Source organism: Diceros bicornis, chromosome 25 (genome assembly GCF_020826845.1).
Source record: "Diceros bicornis minor isolate mBicDic1 chromosome 25, mDicBic1.mat.cur, whole genome shotgun sequence".
NCBI lineage: Eukaryota > Metazoa > Chordata > Mammalia > Perissodactyla > Rhinocerotidae > Diceros > Diceros bicornis.
In genome coordinates, this window is record NC_080764.1 from 3,915,624 (window position 1) to 3,942,815 (window position 27,192).

Sequence of the window (27,192 nt, forward strand, 5' to 3'; positions counted from 1 at the left end):
TGCTCCCTCCCAATGGCGACATATTTAGGTCAATGGCAGCGGCGCGGCACAGCCGCTGCTTTCCGCAGGACAAAGGGGATACAAACCCCTGTCATCGATTTCCTTCTCCTCTCAGAGTAAGAAAAGAAAAAGGAAGGCCGCCTTCCTGCTAAGTGGAAAGTGCTGAGCTGGCCATTCAAAAGGTAGCCTCCAATCAGCAAGACCCGTGTCCTCCGGGCGCTGCCGGGGCCTGTGGCAGCTGGCCTCTGACCGCTGGGTCTCTGCTCAGGCTGCCCGGCCCCCGGGATGCCCTCCGACCTCAGAGCCCAGATCACGGCCTTTTCGGCAGTTGCCCAGCCTCCTTTCTGCAGAGCCCTGGGCCCCGGACATCAGCTGCTCCTGCAGCACTGGGCGCCCTCGGTCTCAGCACGGGACCACCTCGTGTCCTGAGCTGCCACAGACACCACGACGGCGGCCCAGGCAGAGCAGCGCCTGCGCCCATGCCCACCCACCAGGGCGGCCTGCCCTGGACCACAGGCACTCCCTGCTCCATTGGTTAGGGGGCTGCGAGTCTCCTGCAGGGTGGGGGTGGGGGGCGAGGCCACACACAGGGCCAGGTAATGGAGCCCCTCAAATAGCCCTGTATTAATTTCCTGTTGCTGCTGAAAAAAATTACCACAGATACAGTGGCTTAAATCAACTCACATTTATTACCTTAACAGTTCTAGCGGTCAGAAGTCCAAAATGGGTCTCACGGGGCTAAAATCAAGGTGTCAGCAGGGCTGGCTCCTTCTGGAGATTCTAGGAGCAAATCCATTTCCTGGTCTTTTCCAGCTTCTAGAGGCACCACATTCCTTGGCTGGTGACCCTACCCCCCAGCGATGACATCACTCCGACCTCTGACCCTGTCCTCACACCTCTTCCTTGACTCAGAGGCTCCACCTCCCTTTCATGAAGACCCTTGTGATGACACTAGGCCCCTGGGATAATCCAGGATAGTTCCCCATCTCAGAGCCTTAACTCAGTCACACCTGCAAAGTCCCTCTTGCCATCAAGGTGACAGATTCACAGGTTTTGGCGATTTGGACATGGATACTTTTGGGGACCAGGATTCTGCCCACCACGCTCCCCCTGGAGACAATACTCTGGGTCCACGGAGGATCCAATGGCCCCGGGAGGGAGGGAAGATCCCCTCCTTCCACCTGGCCTAGGGCGGCCTCCCGGTCCCTGGGAATGCCCCTGGAATCTGCAGGTCACAGAACAAAGAAGGGGCCTCCTTTAGTGGGTCCAGTGGTCCTCGGGGGGGTGCAGGGAGCCTGGCAGGCCCCCTCCTCTGCTATGCCCCAAATGTACTCAAGCAGGATTCGCCACATGACCCCACCGATGCTCCCATGCACGGCAGAACGTGGCAGTCCTGACCACGAGAGCTCTCACCAGCTTCTCTACGCTCTCATGGCGAAAAGTACCACTGGAGGGGACATCCCGGAGTCACCCACATTTGCCAGGAGCCGGTGACCTCCCACAAGCACGGCCCGATCATAGCACGCTCTCGGGCTGCTCTCCTGAGCCCCCTGCGCCTGTCTTGGGGTGGCTGCGCCCAGCCTGCCTCATGGGCCCAGGCAGCCCCCTCGCAGGGAGGCTAGGCCAGGACGCACATTATTTCATACCTGCTGGCGGCTCAGTCACAGGTGGGGGTCCCCAGGCGCAGGAGCCACACCCAGGCGCATCAGACCATGAAGTCACATGCAGGGCGGGAGAGCCACTGCATCAGAGGTCGAGGGCTTGCCCGGGTCACACGGCTCAGCTCCCAGCCCCATGACTCGCTCCTTTTCAAGGTCTGGTGCCGCCCATGCCTGGCTCCGAGGGCTCCGTGGCGTCTGCTGACCTGGCACAGACAGCTGGGGCCCGCCGGGGGGTGGCAGGGAAGCCTGTGGGAGGCCCGGGGGCCACAACGCCTGCCCAAGGAATGAGTGAGAACCCCCAAAACCTCTTAAGATCCGAGGGTGCACCGGGAGAAAGAAGTCTGTACCAAAATCCATGAATTCCCTCACTGGGCTCCACTCAACAGGACGCCCACGTGAGCCAAGCGAGGCTGCCGGGTGGGCGGCACTGGAGGGAAAGCAGGGCTGGCTCCCTGGGGGACGCGCCTGCCCCCACCCACCTCCCACAAGAGCCATCAGGCAACAGAATGTGACCAGGCGAGGGGTGGCCCGGAGGCACTGTGAGCCCAGAGGGACCCTCTGACCCACAGAGGTGGCGCCTTGACTCTCTAGAGCTTGGTTTTCTCATCCAAAGCTCCCCCAGCTCGCAGCCTGGGGTCCCAACAAGCCAGGTCAGCTCTAGTAGGAGCTTTCAGGACCCAGATGAGGAAAGACGCTCGTGCTCTACAGAGAACGCTGGCCACCATTCTCAGAGGGACGAGGTGACACGAGCTACACCCTGGAGCCCCGAAAACGGAAAGCAGTATCGTGTGGCAAAGCACTCCGGTACAGCACGCGCCCACGAGGGGCTGGCCGTCCTCCTCGAGTCTGTGAGGAGAAGGGCAGGGACAGCAAGTCGCTCGGTGACACCAGGCGCACCCCCATCGGCCCAGGGCCACCCTGACATGGCAGAGACAGAGGGGTGGCCTCGGCTCATGACCACTGCACACCCAGGCGGCAAGGGCCACAGCCCCACCCCCAGGGGAGGCACGGGGAGGAAGGAACAGGCTCCGAGGCTATTTTTAAACCTGTAAAAGTAGAAGTCGAGAGCAGGAGTCCTCTTGGCACACAATTCAACAGACCCAGCCGCAGCCAAAAATAAAAAGCAAGTGATAATCCTTAAATAAAACTCCTTCCCACCGGCCAGGCGCACAAACACAGGGACCACTGAAAAGCTGTTTCCACCACCTGGCCAGGTGGGAGGACGGCACACCTGGAGGCCCCGCCCAGTCCCAGGCTCTAACCCTTCACCTCTCTCTGACAGGACTCTCCCGGCCTCCAGCCTCCCAGCCCAAATCACCCCTCCCGCCATCACCTCAGATCTTTCTAGAAGGCAGAGCCACGCCCTCCCCAAAGGGACCAGATATCAGGTCCTGAGCCAAGGGCACAGCTTCCCTTTCAGCAACCAGTGAAGGACGGCCTGCTGTGACCCCCTCCCTCCCTCCACCTCCTCCACTTGGGGAAAACAGTTCATTACAGGAAATGCCTCCTTCTATGGTCAACTCTGCATCTCTTCCCTCACATTTCCTCACTGCGGTGTTATCTGCTGATATACGCAGAGGTGATGTTTATGGAACGATGGAAAAGACCAACCACTGTACTGACGGGTAATCAGGAAGCAGCACTGTTTGGGGCATTTTACTTTCTAACAAGATAGGCTGTGGCTTAGATGCTGGCGTATCACTGTGTTTCAGGTACATTTTAGGAAACTGATTGGGAGTTTGGGGTGAACACGCAGCACACTAAAGTTTTCCGCATGTAAAATCATAAGAGATAGGATCCCAGCCAGTGTTTTTGCTCAGAACAGCCGATTTTCAGGAACCGATGACCACTGCAGCAGAGATGGCGTGCTGCATCTGACCACGAGGCCTGGGCTCCAGGGCCCTGGGCCCAGGACTGAACCAGGAAATGCATGTGCGCCCAGCCCCCAGCCCTGCTCCCTCTTCTCCTTGCATCCAAGCACTTAGGGACGGGGCAGGCGCTCGGCTGGGCGCTGAGCTGACTGCCTGGTGGGGTCAGCTCGCCTCTGTGCTCGTCTGTCCTGGGCAGCGAGCAGGCAGGGCTGAACATCCATGATGAATAATTAAAGAGCAGGCTCTCATCAGGCAATGGAATATGAATTCAGAGCCAGCCTGGTGGGTCAGACACGTAATTTTCTTAGGGGCCAATTTCATTTTTTTCTAGATAAACTCTATATGATCCGCACATCCAGTCTCATCTCTCTCTTCATCTCTGCTCATCTGATCTGCTTGTTCCCTTCCTGACTGCCTGGGTCAGCCACGTGCCGTCCTCACGAGAGGGCAAAACCACTGAGTAAGCACATCACTATGGGGGCAGAACTGTCCGACCCAGTCTCTGGCACTGGGAATTTATCCTCTCAGCTGAACATCGCCGAATAGGCAGGAGGAGCAGAGTTTAAAAAAAAAAAAGAAAAAGCTCGAGCCCCAGAGGGACATCTGCAGACCCACGTCCAAAGGGGCGGTCTATCCAATCAACTCCGCACCTAACCCTGCTGCCAGCAGGCTTCAAACAGCTGCCTGGCCTCTTCTGGACACCTCTGGCAACAGGCAGCTCCCAAGCCTTTCTGTTTTCAGAAGATTCCACTGGTGAGAAAGTTCTCCCTTACCCTGAATCACCCAGACTGGCCACCCAGAACCTTCCCTTCCTCCAGGGCCCCTCTGTTAAGTCTCAGCATCCAGAGGGAGGCCCTTCAGTCCGCAGGAGGCAGACGGCCGCACTCCTGTTCGCCTCCCTGACCATTTTCTCCTAGAAGCCCTCCCGTGGGGTAACGTTGGCCACGCTGACACACTGGGCATCCAAGCAGGAAGGGGAGTCTCTGGGACCACCAGGGGCTCAGGAGCAAAGGGCACCCTCTCCCTGAGTCACGCTCTCCGGGAACCACCACCACTGTCTGTCCATCCACGTCCATGGGGAACCCATATGTCCGTGCAGGTGTCGGTGGCCCAGAGATGATGGAGTCCCCTCCTTGAGGGCTCAAGACCCCAGGGCGTGCCACCTGAGGGGAACACCCTCCAGCACGTCCAGAGAGGAGTCCACAGGCCTTCACACCAACATGGGAAGAAGAAACAGCTTGGCAACATGGAACCCACACACGGGTGGGGGGCCTCAGGCTCAGCCTAGCAACCAGGGAGCCCCAGACCCCTGAGGCCCCATAAGCATCTGCCTCCGGGATCCAAACTCCATGCCAAGTCGCTTTCGGGTCGAGCCTGTGCATGCAGCTCACAATGCTGAAGAATCTCCCTTCCCAGAGCCTGCACCCAACAGATCCATAAAGGCACAGTGCCACACAGACACCCTGGAATATTGTGCGCTTGTGCTCAAAAAGCAGTGACAATGGAAATGCGTTTCGGGCTAAATGAAAATGTATGATGCTTTTAATTTATTTATGTGCTTCTTTAACAAATTTAGGATCCTGCCTCCAGTCATGAGCCAGAACGCATTTCAATTTCACATCTTCACCCTATGCCGCTTTCTCACAGGAACATTTGTACTCTTCAATATTTAATAACTGAAGAAAGCCGCTGGACACCACGCTATTTCCTCCTCTCCACGAAGAAGAATTGTCTGCTTTCTGAGAGAAAGCACCACAGATAACTGAATGGAATTTTAACACTTACCACTTCCGTGTCCTACAGACGGGGGAGCTCAGCCCCGATGGTTAAATGCCCACAGCTAGCCACTGACTGGTCTGAGTCAAGCACTAGGTCCAGACCAAGTTCTTCCTCGCTCCACGTCAGCACTGCCACCCTCAGACCAGAGAGGCAAGGTGGCCACACCAGCACACGGATGCAGGTTTAGCGGCAACCAAAACATCTCTGTGGGTCCCCAGAGTATTATATCCTTTCTTACACACTATACTCCCCTGGGTACTGAGATGGAGGAGACAGGGGAGGAAGGCACAGGCTCTCCTGTGCAAATTCGAACTCTGACCAGGTTTTTCTGCAATTCACTCCTCCATTCACCGAGCTCCTACAAGATCCAGGACATCACGCTAGATGCTCACAGTATAGAAATAAGTACAGCCCACGCACCCAAGGAGCAAACAGCCTGATAAGAACCACCTGTACCTACATGACAGGCTGGAGGCAATGCAATCCCCTCACCAGGGAACAGGTGGGTTAAACCACATCACACCCACACAGCAGAAGCAAAGGTCCACGGAACAGGGACTATCTCTAAGTACCACTGGAGGGACCTCCAGGATACAATGTAAGTGTGGAGAAAGTGAGAATGTGTTAGCATTTATTCAAGGGAAAGGTAAGAATAAATACATATATTTGCTTCTATAAAAACTTCAATGGAAGGATAAACTGTAAAATTAAATGACAATGGTTATCTGTAGGAGAAGAGGGAATGGGGGATACAGGAAGAGAAATTCAATTTCTCTGAATATACTTGACTGTGGAACCATGTAAACAATTTTAGGTAACTACAAAGGTAGATTTAATTTAATTTTAAAAAGAACTCTCTACAACACATGTAATGGGACAACACGACATCAGGGATCTCCTGATAGATGCACTGAGGACACAGCTCCACACCTGCGACACGGTTCTCATCATGAGGGAACATCATTCTCATCATGAGGGAACATCAGACAAACCCAGATGGAGGGGCATTCTACCAAATAACTGACCTGCACCTCTCAGGAGCATCAATGTTGGGAAACACAGAGAAAGTCGGAGTTTCTGCTCCAGGTTACAGGAGACTAAGGAGGATGACAACTCAGCATAACACTTGACTGGGACTTTCTTTTGCTACAAAAGGTCATTACTGGGATAAACAGAGGAACAAGGTCTTAGATTAGATAACAGTGTCATATCAGCGTTAATTTCCTCATCTTGATAACTGTCCTGCGGTCAGATAAGAGAACGTCCTTGCTTTTAGGAAGTATACACTGAAGTATTGGGAGCTCAAGGGACATCATGTCCGCAGATGACCATCAAACAGGTCAGAAAGTAAACACATAGATGGAGGGAAGGACGGCAGCTGGATGGAGAGATGGGTGGATGGGAGAGCAAGAGACAGACAGACAAACGTGGTAAAATGTCAATCTTTGGGGAAGAACCTGGCTGGAAAGGATACAGAGACTTTGTACTATTCTCGTAACTTTCCTGTAAGTCTAAAACTGTGTCAAAATAAAAAGTTAAAAGAAAAAAAAGCAGTCTCTAAAAATTTAAAGTGAAAAGAAACAAATGAACTCAACTGTGTATTGAGTTGATGATGCAGACACAAAGACGGAAAAGACTCTTCCAGGTGACTTTAAAATACAGCAATTTAACTACATCCTGAGAGGGACAGACTCTGAGGACAGAGAACTAGAAACAAACATAAATTGTGGTAGTGCTGGTATTTTATTCTGAGACTGTTGCATGTGTTAGTGTGGGATAAAACAAATGAGTAACTGCTGGTGTTGTTCACTGAGAACCAGTATTTTCAGCACGAGAGAAAGATTCAGAGAAAAGTCTGATGAGGTTAACTCAAAACCTCATGGTTTGAGAGCAGGGACTTGGAGAGATATTTGTATACCCACATTCACAACAGCATTGTTCACAATAGCCAAAAGGTGGAAGCAACCCGTGTGTCTATCAACACATGAATGGATAAGCAAAATGTGGTCTATACACACAATGGAATATTATTCAGCCTTAAAAAGGAAGGAAACCCTGGGGGCCGGCCCGATGGCCTAGTGGTTAAGTTTGGAGTGCTCTGCCTTGGCAGCCTGGGTTGGGTTTTGGGCACGGACCTACACCACTTGGCAGTGGCCATGCTGTGCCGGCGACTCACTTACAAAATAGAGCAAGATTGGCATAGACATTAACACTGGGTGAATCTTCCTCAACAAAAAAAAAAAAAAAAGGAAGGAAATGCTGTCACATGCTACAACATGGATGAACCTTGTGGACATGCTGCTAGTGAAATAAGCCAGACACAAAAGGACAAATACTGTGTGATTTCACTCATATGAGGTTCTTACAGTAGTCAAAATCCTAGAGACAGAAAGCGGCATTCTGGTTACTGGCAGCTGAGGGAGAGAGGAATGGGGAGTTGTTACACAATGGATACAGAGTTCCAGATTTACAAGATGAAAAGAGTTATGGAGATCGATGATGGTGATGGCTGTACAACATTATGAATGCATTTAATACAGCTGAAATGTATACCTAAAAATGGTTAAGATGGTAAATTTTATGTTGGTAAGACTGTAAATTTAGGAAGAAAACAAAACCCCCGTGGTCCCGGAAGTGAATCTGAATTATCTGAATGCACTCATGATGTCCTTGCTCTGCCCACTGAGAAGGTCTAGAAACAACGACCAGTAATGAGTAATCTGGAATCCTTGTTTAGTCTCTAATACCACTTTCCAACAAAAGGAACCAGGAGAAATGGTTAACTCCAGGACAGGGGCAGGAAATGTTTAAGAGGAGCCTGGAAAATCTTGTCCCACGAAAAAGCAAGGAATTGCTCATGGGTGACCGGCTCACATCAAAAGGACTCAGAAGCAAACTTTAGGAGGCTCCCACAGCCCAGAGGGGGTCTATTTGAGCACCAATGAGACAATAACCACAGAGATTAAGCCATGTCAAACACGTTTACATCCACGGTCTCACAATGACAGCAAAACAAAAATCCACAAAAAGCCCAACGCCCTCACTGGTCACCTCTGGAGGATGTTCTAAGTAGAGAATCAACCCATTATTGTGAAAACTGGAAAATAAAGGGGAAAAAGTCAAGCATGTATCCTGCCTTTCCTACGTGAACTATCCCTCAAAGCAACCAAATACTTAGGTTTTCAGAAATCCGTCAGTTAATAAATGGAGGGAGAACAGCAGAAGTCAAAAATTACCATTTTGCAACGTTGAACGAGATGATGGATGGAAGCCATAATGAGCAAGCTCTTGACACGGAAGAAAGAAACCGCCTCAGGCAAGTACACGCCACCATCGAGGAAGAAGTCCTCAAAAAGATCACCCGATCCCATCACCACAGAGGGAGGGGACACGTCAGGTCATGTGTTGAGTCCACGGGGATGCCCTGAGCAAGGTCCAGTGGAGACCCACCCAGCCCTCAGCAAAGGGCAAAAAGAGACGTAGAGAGAACCACAGACGAAGAGACGGAAGAGGTACACTAGCCAGTCACAACGTACGGACCTTGTTTGTTGATTCAAAGAGAGCTGCAAAAAATTATGAGACAACTGGGGAAATTTAAGCTTCAGTTGGCTATCTGATAATACTAGAAAAACTGTTGATTTTTTTAGTTGTGATATTGGACCCATGGCTTTCGTTTTGAAAACATAATGAGCTACCTACAAACTATTTACAGATGAAAAGATAGGATGCTGGCTGGGATTTGCTTCAAAAGACCTGGGGAAAAAGGGGCTGTAGATGGGGGTGCAGAAGAAACCAGCCTGGCCGTGAGCGGATTCTCGTAGAAACTGATGGTGGGTGCAGGAGAGCTCGTTACACCATTTGTTCTATTTCTGCATCTATTTGACTTTTCCCATAATTAAAAAAGAATGCCCATGGGCCAGCCCCGTGACTTAGCGGTTAAGTGCGCGCGCTCCATTACTGGTGGCCCGGGGTTCGGATCCCGGGTGCGCACTGACGCACCGCTTCTCCGGCCATGCTGAGGCTGTGTCCCACATACAGCAACTAGAAGGATGTGCAACTATGACATACAACTATCTACTGGGGGGCGTTGGGGGGGAAAAAAAAAAAGAGGAGGATTGGCAATGGATGTTAGCTCAGAGCCGGTCTTCCTCAGCAAAAACAGGAGGATTAGCATGGATGTTAGCTCGGGGCTGATCTTTCCTCACAAAAAAAAAAAAAAAAGAATGCCCATAACTGCCACCCCATGGCTGTCAAAGTACAACTCGACACTTTCACAACATGAGCTACCCAGGAATAAAATGAGATGCTCGCTCCTTTGGCAAAACACCAAGGACAGACCATGAGGACTGGTCCAAGGACACCAGCAATGCCGTCTGTGGCCAGGTGGCCTCTCTTTCTCTTTTCAACACAGATCCAGTTGGCCCCAGAGAGGCGTTGCTGTGGGTTCCGCTGTACTGCCCGCCCGTCTCCCTGATGGACACTCGCTCCCTGCCCACCCCTGCCTGGTAACCCCTTCTCCTGGAGGCCTCCCTGCTGCCCCTCCCCAGCCAGGGGGCTCCCCTGTTAGATGCTCTCACTGACCCTTCCCCTTTCATTGAGAGCACTCGTCTCTGCTGGTTGATCGAGCTCCACGAAACCATCAACATTCAGCCACTTGACCCAGAAAAGGCAATTTCCCAAGGATCCACCTGCTGACGCAGTGGTATCCTTGCAGCTGATGCCTCGAGCAGGGTCTGTCCACCTCTGCTGCTCGGGGCCGCCCAGAACAGCCTCCACACGCAGGCCCCCAATCAGTACTGGCCAAGCAACCCAGTGAGAGCAAGCCCCCGCAGAGGGACAGCCTGCCCTCCATTCACATAGAGCCTCCCTGTCAGGCACCGGGCCAGGACCTAAGCAGGCAGGCAGTCCCCGACAGACCCAGCCTGACCCTGCCTGCCTGAGCCAGTTTGGCAACAGCCTCAGACTCGTGGGGAGACCGAGTCACTCAGCAGCACTATCCTCAAAACCACTGGTGCTTAGAGCCTTTGGGAGAGAGACACACACACCCGAACACACACGGAGTTACCTACCCTGTACACACACACATATGTGCCAAGGGGAGTGCTCACCAGGAAGAAGGGTTTTGAGGGAAGACGGGGCTCAGCACCTGGGAGGCAGGACGGTGTGCAGAAATGCAGCCAGAGCCACGTTGCCCACTTCTCTGGAGAAGAGGGCAGCGCCAGCCCCCAAGGCCTCCCGCTGTGGCTCAGACAGCCTGCCCTCATTTGCAGGCAAGGGGCTCTGCGTGGCTGCAGAGCTGGGGTACCCATGGCTAGAGTTCAGGCAACACTTAGCGCATGTACAAAGGGAGATAGAGGACAGAAGCAGGGAGACGATTCAGATGGGGACACGGAGAGGGTGGGTGCCCGGGGGCAAGCAAAGATGCCGGCTGCTTGCTCCCAAGCATCAGAGGACACCCCAGCCGAGCATGACACCCGAATGGAGGTGACCTGCCCATGGGCCCTTCCTCCCTCCTCCGAGGGCAGCTCTGCACGGCTCGGACGTGACTGGCTCTGGGCATGCAGGGGTGAAGCTGCTTCCTCCTCCGCGTGTATTTTTCCTAATAGCGTCTCCTGCACCCTAGTGTCACCTGTGACAACGCCGTGTCATGCAGTGGGGCCCCATGCGCGGTCTTTGGGGCTAGTTGGCCTGGTTTAAGCCCCTTACTAGTCAGAGGGCTTCAACTAACGGGAGGGTCACTTTTCTTAACCCTCCATGCCTTGGTTTCCTCATCTGTACAGCAGGAAGGACACAGCGGTGGTGAGAGGATCAGAGACAAAACATCAAATGAGACAACGTCTGTAAGGAACCCTTCAAGCCCTTCTGGAACCATCTCTATTACTATCACTACCCCAGAGGCCAAAACCCCCAGTGGCAGGCAACGTATGGTTCCCAGATACGGACGCGTGCAGCCATGAGATAAACGATGAAACCCTCGCTCTCCCTCCCAACTTGATGCGTAAACTAAAGAGAACAAATAAAAAATCTGTCAGAAATGCAATGCACCAGATTCACTAAAATATCAGAATTTCCAGGGAACATTTTATTCCTTCTCCCGTGACACCCTCCTTTACCCCAGAGGATGAAGACATCGTAGCCGTGCAAACCAGAGCACTGGACTTAGTGGAGCAGCAGAGGGAGATTCAGACTCAGGAGGCAAATGCCATGTGGGGACGTCCACACGGGGCCACGCCTGTCCCCACAAGTCTAGTGACAGCTATCATGGGTCTTCACCAGCCCAAGCACCCGGGTGCACTTCTGCAAGACAGTGTCCTGTCTGCCCCTCCCCCCCCCACCCCCTGCCTGGTACTCACGTAAGAAGTGCTTTTCCAATAGGGCGATTTCCAGGTGGCCTTTGATCTCATTTAGTCGATCAAACTCTGTCCGGCTAAAGTCCTGGACTCCTGCAGCCATGATGAGGGTCCCTGGACCAGCCTAGAAGAAAAACACCAAGGGCTCAGATGATCCAACTCGAAGCATCCCGTGTCCGCATTAGCCAGTTCTCTAAGGGGTACCCCGAGGACCCCACGTCTGGAGGGGCTGGGCCACGGAGCCCCCAGCCGGCCAGAGGCCCAGCGGACAAGGATGGGCTCGTTGTGCCTTAAAACCCGCATCAGGTCACCTCAGCTTCGCCTGCCGAAGGAAGGGACATCTCAGACGATGTGAATATCCTCGGAGCCCCAGGGAGGCTGACTTTTAGAAATAATGAAGAAAATTAAAACCAGAAGCGTGAAACTAACTCCTGATGGTCACAATGCCACTCTCAAGCTGCAGGGGGAAGGAAACCATCGAAACCTGCGCTGGCCAGCACAGCACCCTTGGGGGGGGGGCGGGCGGCCACAGGACCTGTCACCCTCACCTCCTGGGAGCTGGGCTGGCGCCCCAGGAGCCACAATGATAGAACTCCAGGGAGATGAGGGGAGGGCACATCCCCAGCCTGGCTGCACGAACCTGAGAGGACAAGGGCTCCCCAAATTGTGTAAAGCCCAAACAGGGGGCCTCGTCCCACAGAGGGCTAATTAAAACCACTGCCCACCATCCCAACAGACAAAGGCAGGCTCTGGTTACAGGCAACCCCTGCCCACTGCCGGACCCACGGGCTTGGCACAGGTGGCCACTTTGAGTCCTGCTGACTGGAGGGAAAGGACTACAGTGCATGCCAGCACAGCCAGGCCTGCCCGGGGTGCACCGAGGGTCGTTCGGCTCAAACATCGGACACTTCTATGGTCACCCCCACAACTGCATCCTGCCGCTGACCTGGAGAGGAGCCGCACCCGTGTGCCCTGCCCTGCAACAGGGGGACCTGACTCCCCAGTCCTGGTCTCCATGACCCCCTCCACGCTGGGCGAGGGTGGAAGGGGATACGCAGCCTGGACAGGGGCAGCCCCAGTGACCACTCCATACACACGTGTCACCTGCTCTGAGGCCACAGCCCTGGAAGGAGCCAACATCGGGGAATCCTGATGGGTTCTGGTAAGACTCTCTTGCCTGTGGTTGCCCTGTCCTGGTACTAGACCTCTGGGACTTTCAGCTGCTCCAGCTGCTGGGGCAGGAGTTCCCAGAGGGCAGGGACCAGGCCATGTTTACCTGCTGCCCCATCGGGCCTGGCAGGGGTGGACATGGGGAGACTGGGGGAGTGGGGTGGAAAGCAGGGTAATTCCACCTGCCCTGCCATGGGGAAAACAGCGCAAGCTTGCCCACTCACCCCTGCAATGAATTTGTCCCTCCCCTGCCCATCCCCCACCTCGATGGCCAAGGCAGTGGCCACACAGCAGAGGGCAGAGGCCAGCCCGGAAAGGTAACTCTGTGCTGATTCAGAGGCAGAACACTGGACTCCGTTATGTCCAGCAACCTCCCCACCAAAAGCTAGCAGGCGGTACCCTGGTTTACGGGGCCACGTACGAACACATTAATCCACGTCCTCGGATGGCTGTAATTCCTGTCAGTTTCTAAGTCGCTGAATTAAGCTCATCTGGACCTTGCCCAGAGCTTTAAGAACCCCTACAGAGGCCCCCAGGCCCAAGAGGACCCTCAGGTTTCCGTCAGACTCAGGGCTGAAGGTGCAGCAGGTCAGCTGGGAGCCCCCCAGATGGCAGGGACGGTGGGGACCAGCTCCGGGGAGCTGACCGGCTGACCAAGGAGCACTGATGGGGATGGCAGCCCCCAGGGGTGGTGTTCTGAAATTCTGGGGTCGAGCCCCCTGGGTCCTTCCAGCTGACCCCTTCTGAGACCTCCCAAGAGCAACACTGAGGTGGGGGTCAGGAGCCTGGACTTGGGACTCGGTGGGCTTGCTTATCACTATAAAACTGAGAGGTGGGCCCAGCCACTTCTCCTTCTAGCTTCCCTAGAACCGCGTCCTCCAACCCCGCCTACCAGGCTCTCCTGCAGCCCCTCAAGGGAGGGCATCCACTTCCTCCTCCTGCTCCTCAAGGCCTTTGTCCTTCTGCCTCCTTTCATGTGGGGTCACTCCAGATGCTGCCCCCAACTCTACGACTCTGGTCCTCTCCTCCTCACCACCTCTGCTTACTAGCCTGTCACCGACCACTCTGGTCAATCCTGGCCTTGGTCTCCCCGTCTTTATCTTCAATGGCCTTCCCCCTCCCCGGCCACACCCTGACCCTGGACATCACCCTCCCCCCACACTCCCCACCTCTTGGGCCCCCTCTGGCCCGTCTGCCAGCCCAGGACCCCTCCCTTGCCCCCTACCCTGCCTCCCTCACCTCCCCTCCCAATGAGGTCTGGATTCTACCCTCAAACCCTCAGTCCACTCACCTCCTTTGCCCAGGACACAGACAGACAGTCCACAAAACAGGAAGTCAGAATGAACTCTGACACGCTACAGTGTGGATGAGCCTTGAGGACACTGTGCTGAGTGAAACAGCCAGTTGCAACAGGGCAAGATACTGTGTGATTCACTCATAACGTGAGGTCCCTAGGAGTCAAATCCACAGACAGGAAGTAGGATGGTGGGTGCCAGGGGCTGGGGGAGGGCGATGGGGAGTCAGCGTCTAATGTGGGACACAGTTTCAGTTTGGAAATATTTAGATAGATGGTGGTGATGGTTATACAACAATGTGAGTGGACTTAATGCCACTGAACTGTACACCCAAAAATGGTTAAGATGGTCAATTTTATATGTATTTCACCACAATAAAAAAATAAATAAAAAGAATGAAGCCTAAACACATGCAAAGATGACCAACCTCCCTCATAACAAAAGCCATGTAAATTAAAACCACTCAGACTAACTCCGGACCCATCAGGTTAGCGAAACAGAGAAACTTCAGGACACCCCGTGCCGGTGGCAAGGCCGTGGGACATGGGCCCTCTCAGGGCAGCTGTGGAAGAAAAACAGTGCACCCTCAGGAGGGTGACCTGGTGACAGCCACCAGGATGATAGATGCCATCGGCCCAGCACACCCACCTGGGGGTGACACAGGCCAGGTGGGCATACGACTCATAGGACTGATGGATGTTGTGAACCTGGAGGCCGCGAGTGTCCCTCAGCGGGGAGAGGTCAAATGAAACATTTATTTACACAGCCCCTGTGCTCGCCACACTCTCGATCCTCCCCGCGGCCCTCGCTGGGTCAGCTGGTCTCACCCTCCCAGGGAGCACTGCGCTCTTCCTACAACTGGGCCTGCGACCTCCGCTTGCTACAGGCAGGTGCTGCCAGACTGTGGGACTGGCCCATGGCCCCGAAGCTGGTAAGTGAACGAATAAGGATCTGACCCAGGTGGGCGGGCCCTGCAGACCCTCTGTACTGTGACTACACCCCCCCGCCAGACGCGCGTGCACGCGCGCGCACACACTCTGGAAGGCCATGCCCCAGGTCAAGTCTGAGTCTCTACTGAGACAACGCCTGGGGCAAGGTGGCTGCACTGAGCCCTGGCTGGACAGGCAGAGAGAGCATGAAACCAGGAAGAGTCGGCTGTGGCCTCTGTGCAGGACGCCCATCACACACTCACTCACACACATCATCTTGCTCCTGAGAGGCCCACCACATGCGCAGCCCAAAAACCACCATCTGAGAGTCCTAGCCCACAGCCCCAAGGCTGGTGCCAGCCCCGACAGGGAAGACACCGCTTTCCCTGCAAGACAAGCCCGTGTCACTCTGAAACATAACCTAGAGGACACACCAAGCGGGGCCCTGGCCCACCCTCGGGCCCAGCGGGTCTGCCGGGGGACAGAGGCAAGTGCCCTGGAAGCCGAGAAGCCCCACCTGACCGGGCAGCCCAGGGGAGCAGCCTGGCTCCTAGGAGGCAGTGCCAGTAAATGATTCATTCCTGCCAGGAGCAATCGCGCAGCCCGCTCTATTATAAAGCATTAATAATGCAAGGAGCCAGGAAGGCGAGCACTCACACGCCACGTCTGGAAAGAAAACCTGGCTCGGGTGTTTGGACAGGAAACAACGGGCCACCAAATGCAGTGTCCACACCACGGGTCATCCACAACTTGCGCGAGATGGCTCTGGGCTTCTTCACTGGCAGGGCCCACAATGGTGAGCCCAGTGACCACACCTGGTCAGAAAGGGGGCCCCAGAGAGACCGCCCCACCCTCACTGCACCCCTGCCGCTTCCCCCACGATGAAACACAAGCTTCCACAAGGCAGGGCCACTTGTGCCTGGTTCCCACTGGAGCCACGGTGCCTGGCTGAGGTGCTCGACAGATATTTACTCCCCCATGAAGAGCACCCCACTGACTGGCCCACAGGGGCCACTGTCCCCATGTGGGCTGATGAGGGCCCAACCTGGGCTCAGCCAGCTGCCGGGTGTCAGTGACAAGTACTCTAGCACGGCCAGAAAGACCAGCCAGGCACCCGAGGGTAGCTGGCCAGGGGCCAGCAGCTTCCAGACAGTACCCTGCCTCCCCCCAACATGTCAATACTCCCAGGGGTCAGGCTGGGGCCTCAGCATCTCTTCTGTAAGAGAAATTCGCCAACCACCAGAAAACCAAGGAGGAAGGAAAAGAAATCTAGCAGTTGGACAAACCCACGGTAAAGGAAAGGCTGTTTTATCCTCGATCGGCGATGAGTACCCCCAGTGAGGTCTGGGGGGGCAGGAGAGAGGGGAGCAAGACAAGGACAGAGGGGGAAGCAAGCCCCGTTTGTCTCTAACCAGCCCAGATAGAACATTGTCTACACAAGTCCACACTCAGCTTGGCCACCTAAGGATGGGGAACAGCCCCAGCCCCACCCCAAGGGACCCAGGGTCCAAGACCAGGCCAGGGAGGAGGGCATCCCTGGTCCCAGGAGGCCGCACGTGTACTCACAGGGTCCCGCAGCTCCTCGCTGTCCCGGGGCGAGGTCCGAGGTATTTTCAGGGGTATTTCATCTCCACATTCAGTGTCCGAGGCATTTGGAGACTCTGCTAGATCGAGGAAGTCATCTCTCTTGTGACCTCTGAACCTGATTTTGTCCAGCCTCCTTAGCATGTTCAGCACTGAGCCCCTCTGCTTTACCTTAACATGACGGTCGGGGTCCCTGCAAGAGGAGAGAGGAGGAGCACTGTCACTTGCTCACTCGCCCACTGGCCACTGGCCCCGCACGGTGCTCCCGCCAGCCTCAAGCACGCGGTCCTCCTGCACACGGCTCCAGGCCCCGAGCCCTGGGCTGTGACCAAGCCCCACCCTCAGGGAGCAGCCAGTACCGCTTTCCAAGGAAGACCTGGGGCCCAGAGGCTCCCATCTTGCACCCACCAGGCCAGACCCCTCTGTCACCCCCTCCCGGCCAGGCGGACAGCCGAGCTTCTGCCACTGCCACCCACCAAAGCCGGCCCCACGTGCCCCCACGGGCCAGAAGGAAGCCAAGTCTCTCAGCAGGACCTTCCCGGCCATAAAGACAGGGCTAGTCTGTAGCACCAGGGCAGCTGGAGACCCAGGGGAAGGCAGGGGAGGGACGCTGCGAGGCCCAGGGGAGGAGGGCTGACCACTCCTCAGAAGTTCTCGTGACAAACCATCGAGAACGTGGTCACAGCTGCAGCTACGCGCACTCCCCAGGACAGCAGCAAATGCCCGGAAACTGCCAGAACACTCGGCAATGGGGCATCTCAGCGGATTCCCTCTGGACCGGGTGGGGCCCTCGCCTCATGTCCCCTCGCTCCACCTGGCACCCACTCCCAGGGACACGGCCCAGGCTGCCCCGTCTGCTTGAAACACCTCCCTGCTGGCCTGGGCAGCCCCAGCTCGGCTTCAAGACGCGGCTCAGGCCTCACTCGCTCTGAGAGGTCTTCGCACATATGGGCTGGTCAGGACCCTGGTGCTCGCCCACCTGCTTCCCCGGCACAGCCCCAGACTGTGGGCACTGTGGGCTTCTTGCCTGTCCCCCTCCAGCCTGGAGCGATCACAGCAGAGGCCTGGGGTGGGGTCTCACTGAGGGCAGCCGCCGTGTACTCGCATGGATGACACGGGTAAGTTCACACACGTGTCCACACCAGCGACGCATGTGCCGTAGGGTGCCCACTCCCCACATCTCTGCCCCATCTTTAGCCAGGAAAGCCAAGGCGACCCCCCAAGACGCCAGGGGGCAGGGTGTGAGCGGCCCTTCTGCCTCACTCCGAAGCCGCCCCAGGCCCATCCCTAGTCCAGGTCACACAGCTCCTTGGCCCGGGGCTACGGGTCAGGGACCTCCCACAAACCCCAGCCTCCCAACTCCTGCAAGAGGCCCTGGGTCCCTGCAGAAGGGTGGGGACTCTGGATACACCTGGGCTCAAGGCCCGGTCTGCTGCTTGCCACCTTTCTGAGCCTTGGCTTCCATCTCTGAAGTGGCAATAGTACCAGTAAGGCGAAAGCATCCTGAGAATTCCAGATGACGCATATTGCGCGCCTGACACTTGGTCCGGACCCAATAAACAGTACAAGTATTTCCACGCAAGGCAGGCAGGAAGAGGGAAGAGCAGGATGGAATCCATCAACTTGGCCCTGACCGCCCCAGTTGGGATCTCTCATGCAGAACCACAGAGGGAGGGAGAAGCACTTCCTGTTTCGGACCGTGCAGGCGCAGAGGACCGTCAAGTCACAGCCCGGGGTGTGCCTGTCTGCAGCCCTGACACGCCTGCCCCTGCCCTCCAAGGGCCCTCTGCTCCCCCTGGCATCACTGCACACAGCAACAAAATGTGCAAACAGGTGGGCTCCCAAGACCCCAGTCAGAATGTACCAGAACTCGCCCTGGTCTAGAGGACAGTTGAGGTGTGTAGCATGTTATGGGAGGGGCTGTGGGTGCTCTAGGGACAGGCACTTCTCCGGGCTCGGTTGGAACACTGCAAGGTGGCCTGACGTGGCCGTGTGCAAAAACCACAGGAAACCCAGCGCCCAAGGCCCCCTGGAACCCGGGAGAGCCCAGAAGCGCACAGGCTGTGGGGCTGGGCAGGCAGGGGCACACGGCTGGCCATCTGCAAAAGTATCTGGGTGTAGGAACTGTGAACTTCAGATGGACGAAAAGGTTAAGAAAACTTAAAAAAAATACAAACCAAAAGACAAGAGACCTTAGTGCTTATCAAGTCCCTGGAGAGAGGGTAATGGTCTATGTTAAAAGACTGAAAAAATAATCAGAAAGTAAAAACAGTCTGTCAGTCACTGGACAAAGTAAACTCCCATTTGTTAAAAAATGAAACGGGGCGGTGGCGTAGTGGTTAAGTGCGCGTGCTCCGCTTTGGCGGCCCAGAGTTCGCAGGTTCGGGTCCCGGGTGTGGACCTTCGCACCGCTTATCAGGCCATGCTGTGGTGGCGTCCCATATAAAGTAGAGGAAGATGGGCACAGATGTTAGCTCAGGGCTAATCTTCCTCACCAAAAAAAAAAAAGAAAAGAAAAAGAAAGAAATGGGATATGTGTATATATGTGGTATATGAAGGATTAACATATTTGTTATAAGATGGCTTGAATAAATCCATAAAAATTACAGGACCTCGGTACAGATGAGCAAACTCCCTGAGCGAGGAGTTTCAGAAAGAGGAAATTCACCCAGCACTTGTTCAAAAACCTCCCACTTCACTAAAAAGGAAACAAGCTAACCTATGCAGCAGAAGGCTGCAGGACCTGTGAACACATGCCCTCTGAGCCAGGGATCCTGCCTCCTGGGATACATCCTGGGAGCAAATCCGCCACGTGGAGAACGTCTCGCCCCGACAGCAGCACCCGAAATCCCCCACCTGTCCCCCAATATGGGGCAGGGTAGCGAGCCCTGGAACACCATGCTGGACTCATGCGGGACTCCGTTCCTGGAGTGAGAGGCAATTACAAAACGCGGCTGCCCCGAGGTCAATGTTATGGTAAACAGGTGACTAAAAAGACCAAAGGAAACGCAGGGCCCTTCATCAGGTTGTAGGCTCATGGGTGGTTTGTAAGACTTCTCTCTCCAGGTGTCCTATAACACTTTCCTATTACTTTTTGAATTAAAAAATAAAAGATAAACCAGGTAGGTGAAATGCAATAATGTAAAACCTACTTCCTTTCATTTTTAAAAAGACCCATGGGATTCCTCGTCACCTAGCATCAGACAAAGCGAGGTGGAGGGGACAGGCCAGCCAGCACTGAGGCGCGGAACCCTGGAGCAGAAGACACCTGGCCGACTTCCCCCAGAGGAAAGCGGTCAAGGGCTGCTCTCGCACCAGCCGGGTCTTTGCTCCCTGCAGGGCTCGGTTAGACGGGTTCTCGCTGTCTGGGATTCTCACATGTCTGAGGCCGCCTTCTTCCCAGTTAAGCTCCAGCAAGCAAATGAGGTGGCCGCACGGGGAGAGGGGACAAAGCGCCGAGTGTCCAGCCCGTCACCATCAGAATGCAACTCACACCTGGCCACAGTGCCCGGCACTGGGCCGACACACACTCTACTACCCAATGGGGCCCGATCTTCCCGCCGCCAGCTCACCCCAACCCTGGCTCCTCCTGCTCAGCTACTCACATCTGCCCACAGCAAGGGGGTCCAAACACACAGCCCACTGAGCGAAGGACTCCCAGAGGGCCCGTTCCCGTCCCCACTACTCTGCTCCCCTAGACTCCTTGGGCTCCTTAAAAGGATGCACGGTTCATGCTGCTGTCAGATCAGGACCCGATGCCACAGCATCCCAACCACCCCACCCAGGGATGGGTCCAGGCTGTGAGGGAAGCCCGCCACATCACATCCCTACTCTGGGCTGAGGAGTGGCCCACCCTACCCCAGGCCAACCGCATCTCAATTACATCTGCAAAGTCTCTATTTCCAAGTAGGCTTATGGGTGGACACGAATCTGGGGAGGACACCGTTCGACTCGGTACACCCCCCAACCCTTTTCAGATGAAAACGGAGGACCGACACGGATAGGGAGAGGAGGGCCGGATCTCAGATGCCAAGTGTGACAGAGCGAAGCTTCCCCACAAAGCCAATGTCAAGTAGATGCCGTCTTGACAGGTCTCACCTGCACCTCCCGTTCCGGTGGATGCTGCCATGTGTCCCCCCACCCCCAGCCCCTGTCTAGCCCTCCCTTTATCCAGCCAGCCCCCACTCCCTGCATGCCCACCCTTCACCCCCACAGCCTGTGGGGAGGAAGCCTACATCCTCCTCAGACACCCTCCCCGGAACCTGCGCCTCCGCGCGCACCCACAGGCCACCCTGGGCAGTGAAGGGCTCTCGGCAGCTCCCTGCACACCCACCCATCAAGGTGGAGCAGCCGCTCAGAGGGGGACCTGCTGCCCCCGCCCCTGCAGCCCTCGGAGGGGACACGCTCCCTGTACCTCCATGTGGAAGAGGATGTGCTGGGAAACTCCCTGGCTGTGGCTATTCCAGATCCCCGCTCAGAGCCAGGGCGTCCTGCAAGGAACCTGTAACCATCTGCCACAGAGAGCAGGCAAGACAGGGATAAGCAGGGTGTGGGGGCACCCTGGTGCTGTGGCCGGAGTCAGCGGGCTCCCTGAGCTCAAGGCAGCGCCCACCGGGCTCCGCGCCCTCTGCGCGCAGGACTGAGTCCAGCAGAGCTGGCCCCGAGACACAAAGCACGCCGCTCTGGAAACCCGCTGAATGGCTTCTGGACACACAAAGGCAGCAGTGTTTAGGGAACACTGGACTTGGAAACCACAAAGGACTTTATTTTTCTTCCCAGCCCAAGATTTAAAAAAAGCAGTGGTTCCTGGTCTCTGGTGCTCGCCACGTCCCAGCCGCTTTCCCTCGATGCACGGCCCACACTGCTCCCCGGCTGAGCTCCCATCTGCATTCATTCAGACAGCCCGCTCAGCCGGGGCCTGGCTTTAGCTCCTGGTTATCTGGTGGGTCTCCCACTGATCCTGGGATAAACAATGTCCCTTTTCCCACAGGAAGCAACACTCATCCTAAACCATATTCCCGGGGAGTCACAGATGTTGAGCGAGAACTGAGTGCCTCCCTCCATCCCACCCCAAGCCGGCCCCAGCCGGCCGCCCAGCCCTCTGCCAGATCTGTGTCCTCTGGGAAGACAGCCCCAAACCCCACGGTTGGAGCAGCCTGGGATGGCAGCTGCAGATTCCACAGCTTTGCAGGGGGAACAGGAGGGTCAAGGAGGAGGCGTTGACTAAGGCTCAGTCCTAATCAACACCCCAAGGGCCTACACCCCTGCAAGCCGCACCCCCAGGACCCAACGCGCACACAGCTCCCGGCCTGACCCTGAGGAGACCCTGGGAGCAGTCTGGATGCCTGAGACCCAGAAGGCACGTGTGACCGCTGACCCTGCCCCCCGACTCCATGCCAGGCTCGGGATGTTGGCTCACACCTGATGACCCACAGGTTCCCCAAACTCGAGGCTTGTCCAGGAGCCACCTCCCTCGCCCTGAATTCACGTCTCAGTCCTGCAGGGCTGGACACCGTCAGTGGGGCCCCAAACGCTCCTGGCATCAATACCCGGATGTTCTGCTGACTCAACCGAGAGCCCCGCCCGCCCCCTCGAGAGCTCAGCTCTGGCTTGTCCACTGCCGGTTGATGTGTCACTGGTAGCTCAACTCTGCTCCCTTAGCACAGAGCTGCAGTCTCAGCACACCCTCCTGCTCAATGGCATCTGTGTCCACCAGCTGCTCGAGCCACAAGCCTCGAAGGAGCCCTCAATCGCGTGATTCCTCACTCCACAGCCACCTACAGCGAGCATGGCCACCCACTCGCCTCCAAACTAGGCCCCACATCTGTGCTTCCCCACCCCCACCCCGTCCTACCGCCCTGCCAGTCGGCCCAGGCGGCCCGAGCCTCACGGAGCCCCTTCTCCACGTGGCAGGAAACCAGCCCCTGTTGCATCCCGCTGAGACCCCTCCCAGGGCCTCCCCTGCCTCCCCCTACACCGGGCTCCAGCCCCGCTGAGTCCCTCGGGGGGTCTTCTGGCCACCACACCTGTTACTATTGCGGGGCCCAGCACTTCCGGTTCCGAGATGGCTCGGATCCTGGCTCCTCTTCCTCCTCCTCCTCCCTTGACTTCCATCATCCCATTCGGTTTGGAGTCCTGAAACTTCCGCTAACTCCCTTGTTTAGGATTTGTGCCCCAGCCTCACCCCGTTAGAATACACGCCCCTGAGGGCAGGGGCTGGCCCAGCTTTCCAGGTGATGCTCCAGCTCAGGCGCTAGGTCTACCTCAGCAGGGCTGGCACGGGTGGGCGTCACAAACCCTCGTCAGCGAATGAAGGAATGAGGCACAAAAGCATGTCGTGCCAACTGGGCTCTGAGAGCCGGCAAAGCCAGGGCCCCAAGCCTGCTGGGTGCCCCAGCCACAGTTGTGTAAAGCTCTCCTCTGGCAGAGACCTTAAAGCAAAGGCCGTCCATGGACTTTGCCCTCGAGCCCTGCTGAAGTGTACAGTCCCTAAACCCATGAACACTGGGAGAAAATTTAACTCCAAGGCTTCAACAACCTGGGCTGTCTCCCCAGGAGAAGGCCTGAATTTCTTCCCTTGGGGAAGCATCTTCAGGGCCTTTCATTCCTACAAAGCTCAGGCCAAAACCCCCTTGTCAACGAGCTGAGGTTCTCTGCACTGTAACAGGAAAGCTGCCCGGCGGAGCTGGGCGGACAGAGGGCAGACCCTGCAGAGCTAACACCAGCGCAGTGATCTGGTCAATGACCAGGGTGGCCCGGGGGCGGGGGGGGGCAAAGCAGGCCCAGCAAGAGAGCTGGGAGGTTCTGCTTGAGCCGCCATCCCCTTCTCTGTGAACTGGAATCATGCCCACAGCCTAGAGAGCTCGTGAATGTCCAGGGACCGAACCCCCGGGGAACCCGTGTGCATGGCCATATGTCAGACACTTATTATACACTTTACTAATATAAGGATGTGCAGCACACATTACAAACAATAAAACATACAACGCCCTTGAAAGTAAATTCCACGTAGCCAATTGATCCTCCCAGAATGCTTTCTCTAATGTTTGCTGAACTCCTCTCTCCAGGGTCAACCAAGCCAGCAATCGAGGAATGGGTATCGTTCCGACATGAACGTGGGCTGGTATTTTTGTTCACATTAACAAAACACAACAAAGGAGAACACGGAAGGCATGTGTTGGAACCTTACTTGTTAGTCTACGACACGAGAAAGTTTCTGGCTGAAGCAGATGATAGTTTCCTATAGAAGAAGAGTATTTCCTCGATTTTTCTGTGCCATTCATAGTGAATGGCCATACACTTTCAACTTTGACCTGCACATCAGCATTTTCTCCAGCACTTTCTTGACTCTGGACAATCAACAAAACGAGACTAAAGCTGTGATCTGCAGCATGTGCCCATTTCCGTGGTGTAACTACTCCCATCGTGGCCATTTTCAAGCCACCAAGTGACTTCTGGGAGGTGTCTGTGGCCACCATCACATAGGATTTCCATCCAGACACAAGAGACGCAAATCACCTCGGGATCATACCCAGTCATGAAATGCAGTGAGATAATTCAGAAACAAGGAATTTCGAGAATTTAACACCTTTGTTTTTGATATAATTTACCTAATTAGAAGTTTATATACCTTCATTTTTATTAACGGCCAGTTTACAAAATTCTTGAAAACTTAATCGGCTTTTTCGAGCCGGTGTGAGCCGGCTCCGGTACACCGCTGTCCTGATCCCTCTGTCTCCAGCTGCCGCAGCCACGAAGGGAGCAGGGCTCAGTAAACATCAGTGCCCCCCCACACACACACCTCCTTCCCTGGCACAGGTCAGGGGGCAGAGGTCAATGAGAGTCCCTAAGAGGACCAAAGGGGCCACAGACAGCCCTGGAAAGCAGGACCGAGACAACCACGCTCATGGGGAGCCAGGTAGGGAGGAGGGGGGCATAAGGAATGTCACACCTAAGCATCTGGGGAGGGGCGGCCCCACCCCTCCCCAACCTGACCCGGGGCCAGTGGCACAGGGGCATGGTAAGAGAGAAGTGACACTTCAGGAACATAAACCAACCTCACTGGACTCCAGAGCCTGCACCTGCCCCAACCGCAGAGATCCCCAGCCTCCCCGCCCTCCCCAGCACATGCTTCTATTAATACATCCATCACATGGTATGACAGCTCACAGGCCCTCTACCTGGGAGACTGGGTGGGGAGTCTGGCCGAGTAGCCATACAGGTGTTTATTTAAACAAAACAAAGCTAGCAGGAAAACCTAAAGCTTAGGAGCAGGTAGACAAAAACCTCTGTGTTGTGTAAGTAAATACTCAAAGCAATAGGAAACACACACAAGAATTCATTTCTAGTAAAGTATTCTTTTTTCGACTTTCTCCATCCCTCTTAGCAACCAGGACTTGGGGAGATACAGCCAATGAGACAGCTGGTAGGAAACACCTTCCAGATTCCTGGTATTCCTCATGACTTCCTGCCATCGCCCTGGCCCAAGTTCCTGGAAGCAGAAAGGGGCGCCAGCTCACAGCTGTTTGAAAAGAGGCTGTTATCCAAATGCATTTCAGCATTAAACGCTGCAACAGGCTGAGTGCACTGGGAGCAGCCACCTACATAGGGCTCAGTAAACCTGTTCTGTGAAGAGCGGGTTGTAAATGCTTTAGGCTCGGTCCATATGGCCTCTGTAATAATCTCTCAACTCTGCTGAAGCAAGAGATGAGTGTGGCTGCGGGCCAATAAAACATTATGTGTTTACAAAAACAGGCACGGTGGCTAGGTTGGGCCCGTGGGCCATGGTCTACCATCTCTTGTCTTAAGGCGATGAATGACAAGCAGAACAAGACCTCTCAAACAGGTCCCAGTCCTTACTGGCCCACTAACAGGGAACCAGGCCAGAAGGAACCTGGGCCCTCACTAAGCACTCGGGTCCCGCAACCAGTTGTCCGAGCATCACACACTCATGCGTGGGCCTCGCCACCATCCAGTCTTGTCAAGGAAAGGAGTAAGGGGCAAGGTGCTGTCCATGGCAAGGCCAGGGCAGCCTGGGCAGTCTCCAGGTTCCCAGAGGCCAGATGGATTTCGGAGAGGGAACCCCACATGTCTCTGTCCACCTGGGCTGTGTGCCAGGGGCTTCTCCCCCAACCCCTGTATTCCACCTGAGGCAGCAGGGCTGGCTAGCAGAAGGCACGGAGGCCCCTGGAGGCCACCGTCCACACTAACAGCAGCAGGGCCACCCGTAGGTCTCAGGGCAGTGTCTCTCGCTCCACAGTGACAAACAGCACAGAGCAAAAGACCTCACGAAACCAGGAGCCAGCCTGAGGCCCCATCTCCTGCCTGGAACACCCCAATCCATCCTTCAGATGTGCACAGCCCTCTTCCCCCATGTCCCCAGAGCGCTCTGGCTCAACAACCTGGGACCCAGCACAGTCCTTCACCTCAGTGTCCCCGGGCCCAGCAGGTGGCCTGGCAGAGAATGAATGGGTGAGTGAGGCGCATTTTAACGAGCTTCCTGGTCCCTGGGTAAATGCCAGACCAGAGGAAACTCAAACAGCCCCTCAGGTGAAAAAGGCCTTTGTGCGCTGACAAACAAACCACCTGTCCCGCCGGCAAGTTTTTTTTTTTTTTTTTTAACTTGGCCCAGCTGAGGCCACAATGCCCTCCCCCTGGCCCACCAGGACTCTCACCAGCAGACCAAGCCCCAGATATTACAGGCCTGGCATGGGGCTGTCCAGCATGGCATGCCACGAAAGGCCTTCTGTGTTTAAAACAACACGCAGCAAGGAGACGGTGGAACCCACATTTCCTGCTCTGCTGGCCAAGAAATGGACGCAGCCCAGGGCAGGGCCGGTCAGCAGAGGGGCCTGGCTGGCTGCCCAGCCGCCCTGATTTATGCCTCTGCTGCAAAACTCATGTCCAGTGAAAAAGAAAAAAACATTTTAAAAAAACCCCAAACCTCAAAGTCCTCTTCACACCTGCTGTCCAGATAAGCGCCAAGCTCCAGTGGGTCGACAGACCTGCATTACACAAGCGTCTCCTGGCTGGCCCGACCACCAGTGGGCTCTGCAGGCGGAGCGAGACAAGCTGTGTGTCAGCGCTCCATAACCCACGTCCCCAGGCTCAGGACTGTTGCGGGGCTTGGTCACCATCTAGGGGGATTACGGACAGAGACTAGCGAGGGGGCGGTGAAAGCCTCATACACTGGGGCACCAGGTGGTCACGGGTTTTAATGAGCACCTACTAGCATCAGATGCGGTCCCCTGCCAGATGCAGAGCGCCGACCTTCCTCCTGGAGCAGGAGGCGCCCCCCTAACCACGGAGGAGGAGAATGCGCCGCGGTGAGTGGGGGATAGACAGCAAGGGCCAGGGAAGGCCGCCCTGAGGAGGCGGTGGCTACACTGAGGGCTGCTGGCACCAAGAAGCCGGCCCGTGGGCTGCAGAGGAAGGCACTCCAGGAAAAGAGAGCAGCACCCACAGACTCCTGACCCCAGAACAAGCCAGAAGGGAACGGTGGGGGCGGGCGGGAGCAGACGAGGCCGTGGCGAGGTGCTGGGTCATAGCCGGGC

The 27,192-nt window shown here is 55.7% G+C and overlaps 1 protein-coding gene across 1 annotated transcript in view; it reads right to left on the reverse strand.

Annotated features, from left to right (window-relative positions):
• Positions 1-27,192, reverse strand: part of GRAMD4 (GRAM domain containing 4) — an 82,769-nt gene that overhangs the window by 30,187 nt on the left and 25,390 nt on the right. The window contains exons 2-3 of the mRNA XM_058568132.1: positions 16,622-16,832; positions 11,665-11,785 (exon numbers count right to left, since the gene is read on the reverse strand). Coding sequence (XP_058424115.1) covers positions 11,665-11,785; positions 16,622-16,832 — 332 coding nt within the window. The remainder of the gene's footprint in view (positions 1-11,664; positions 11,786-16,621; positions 16,833-27,192) is intronic.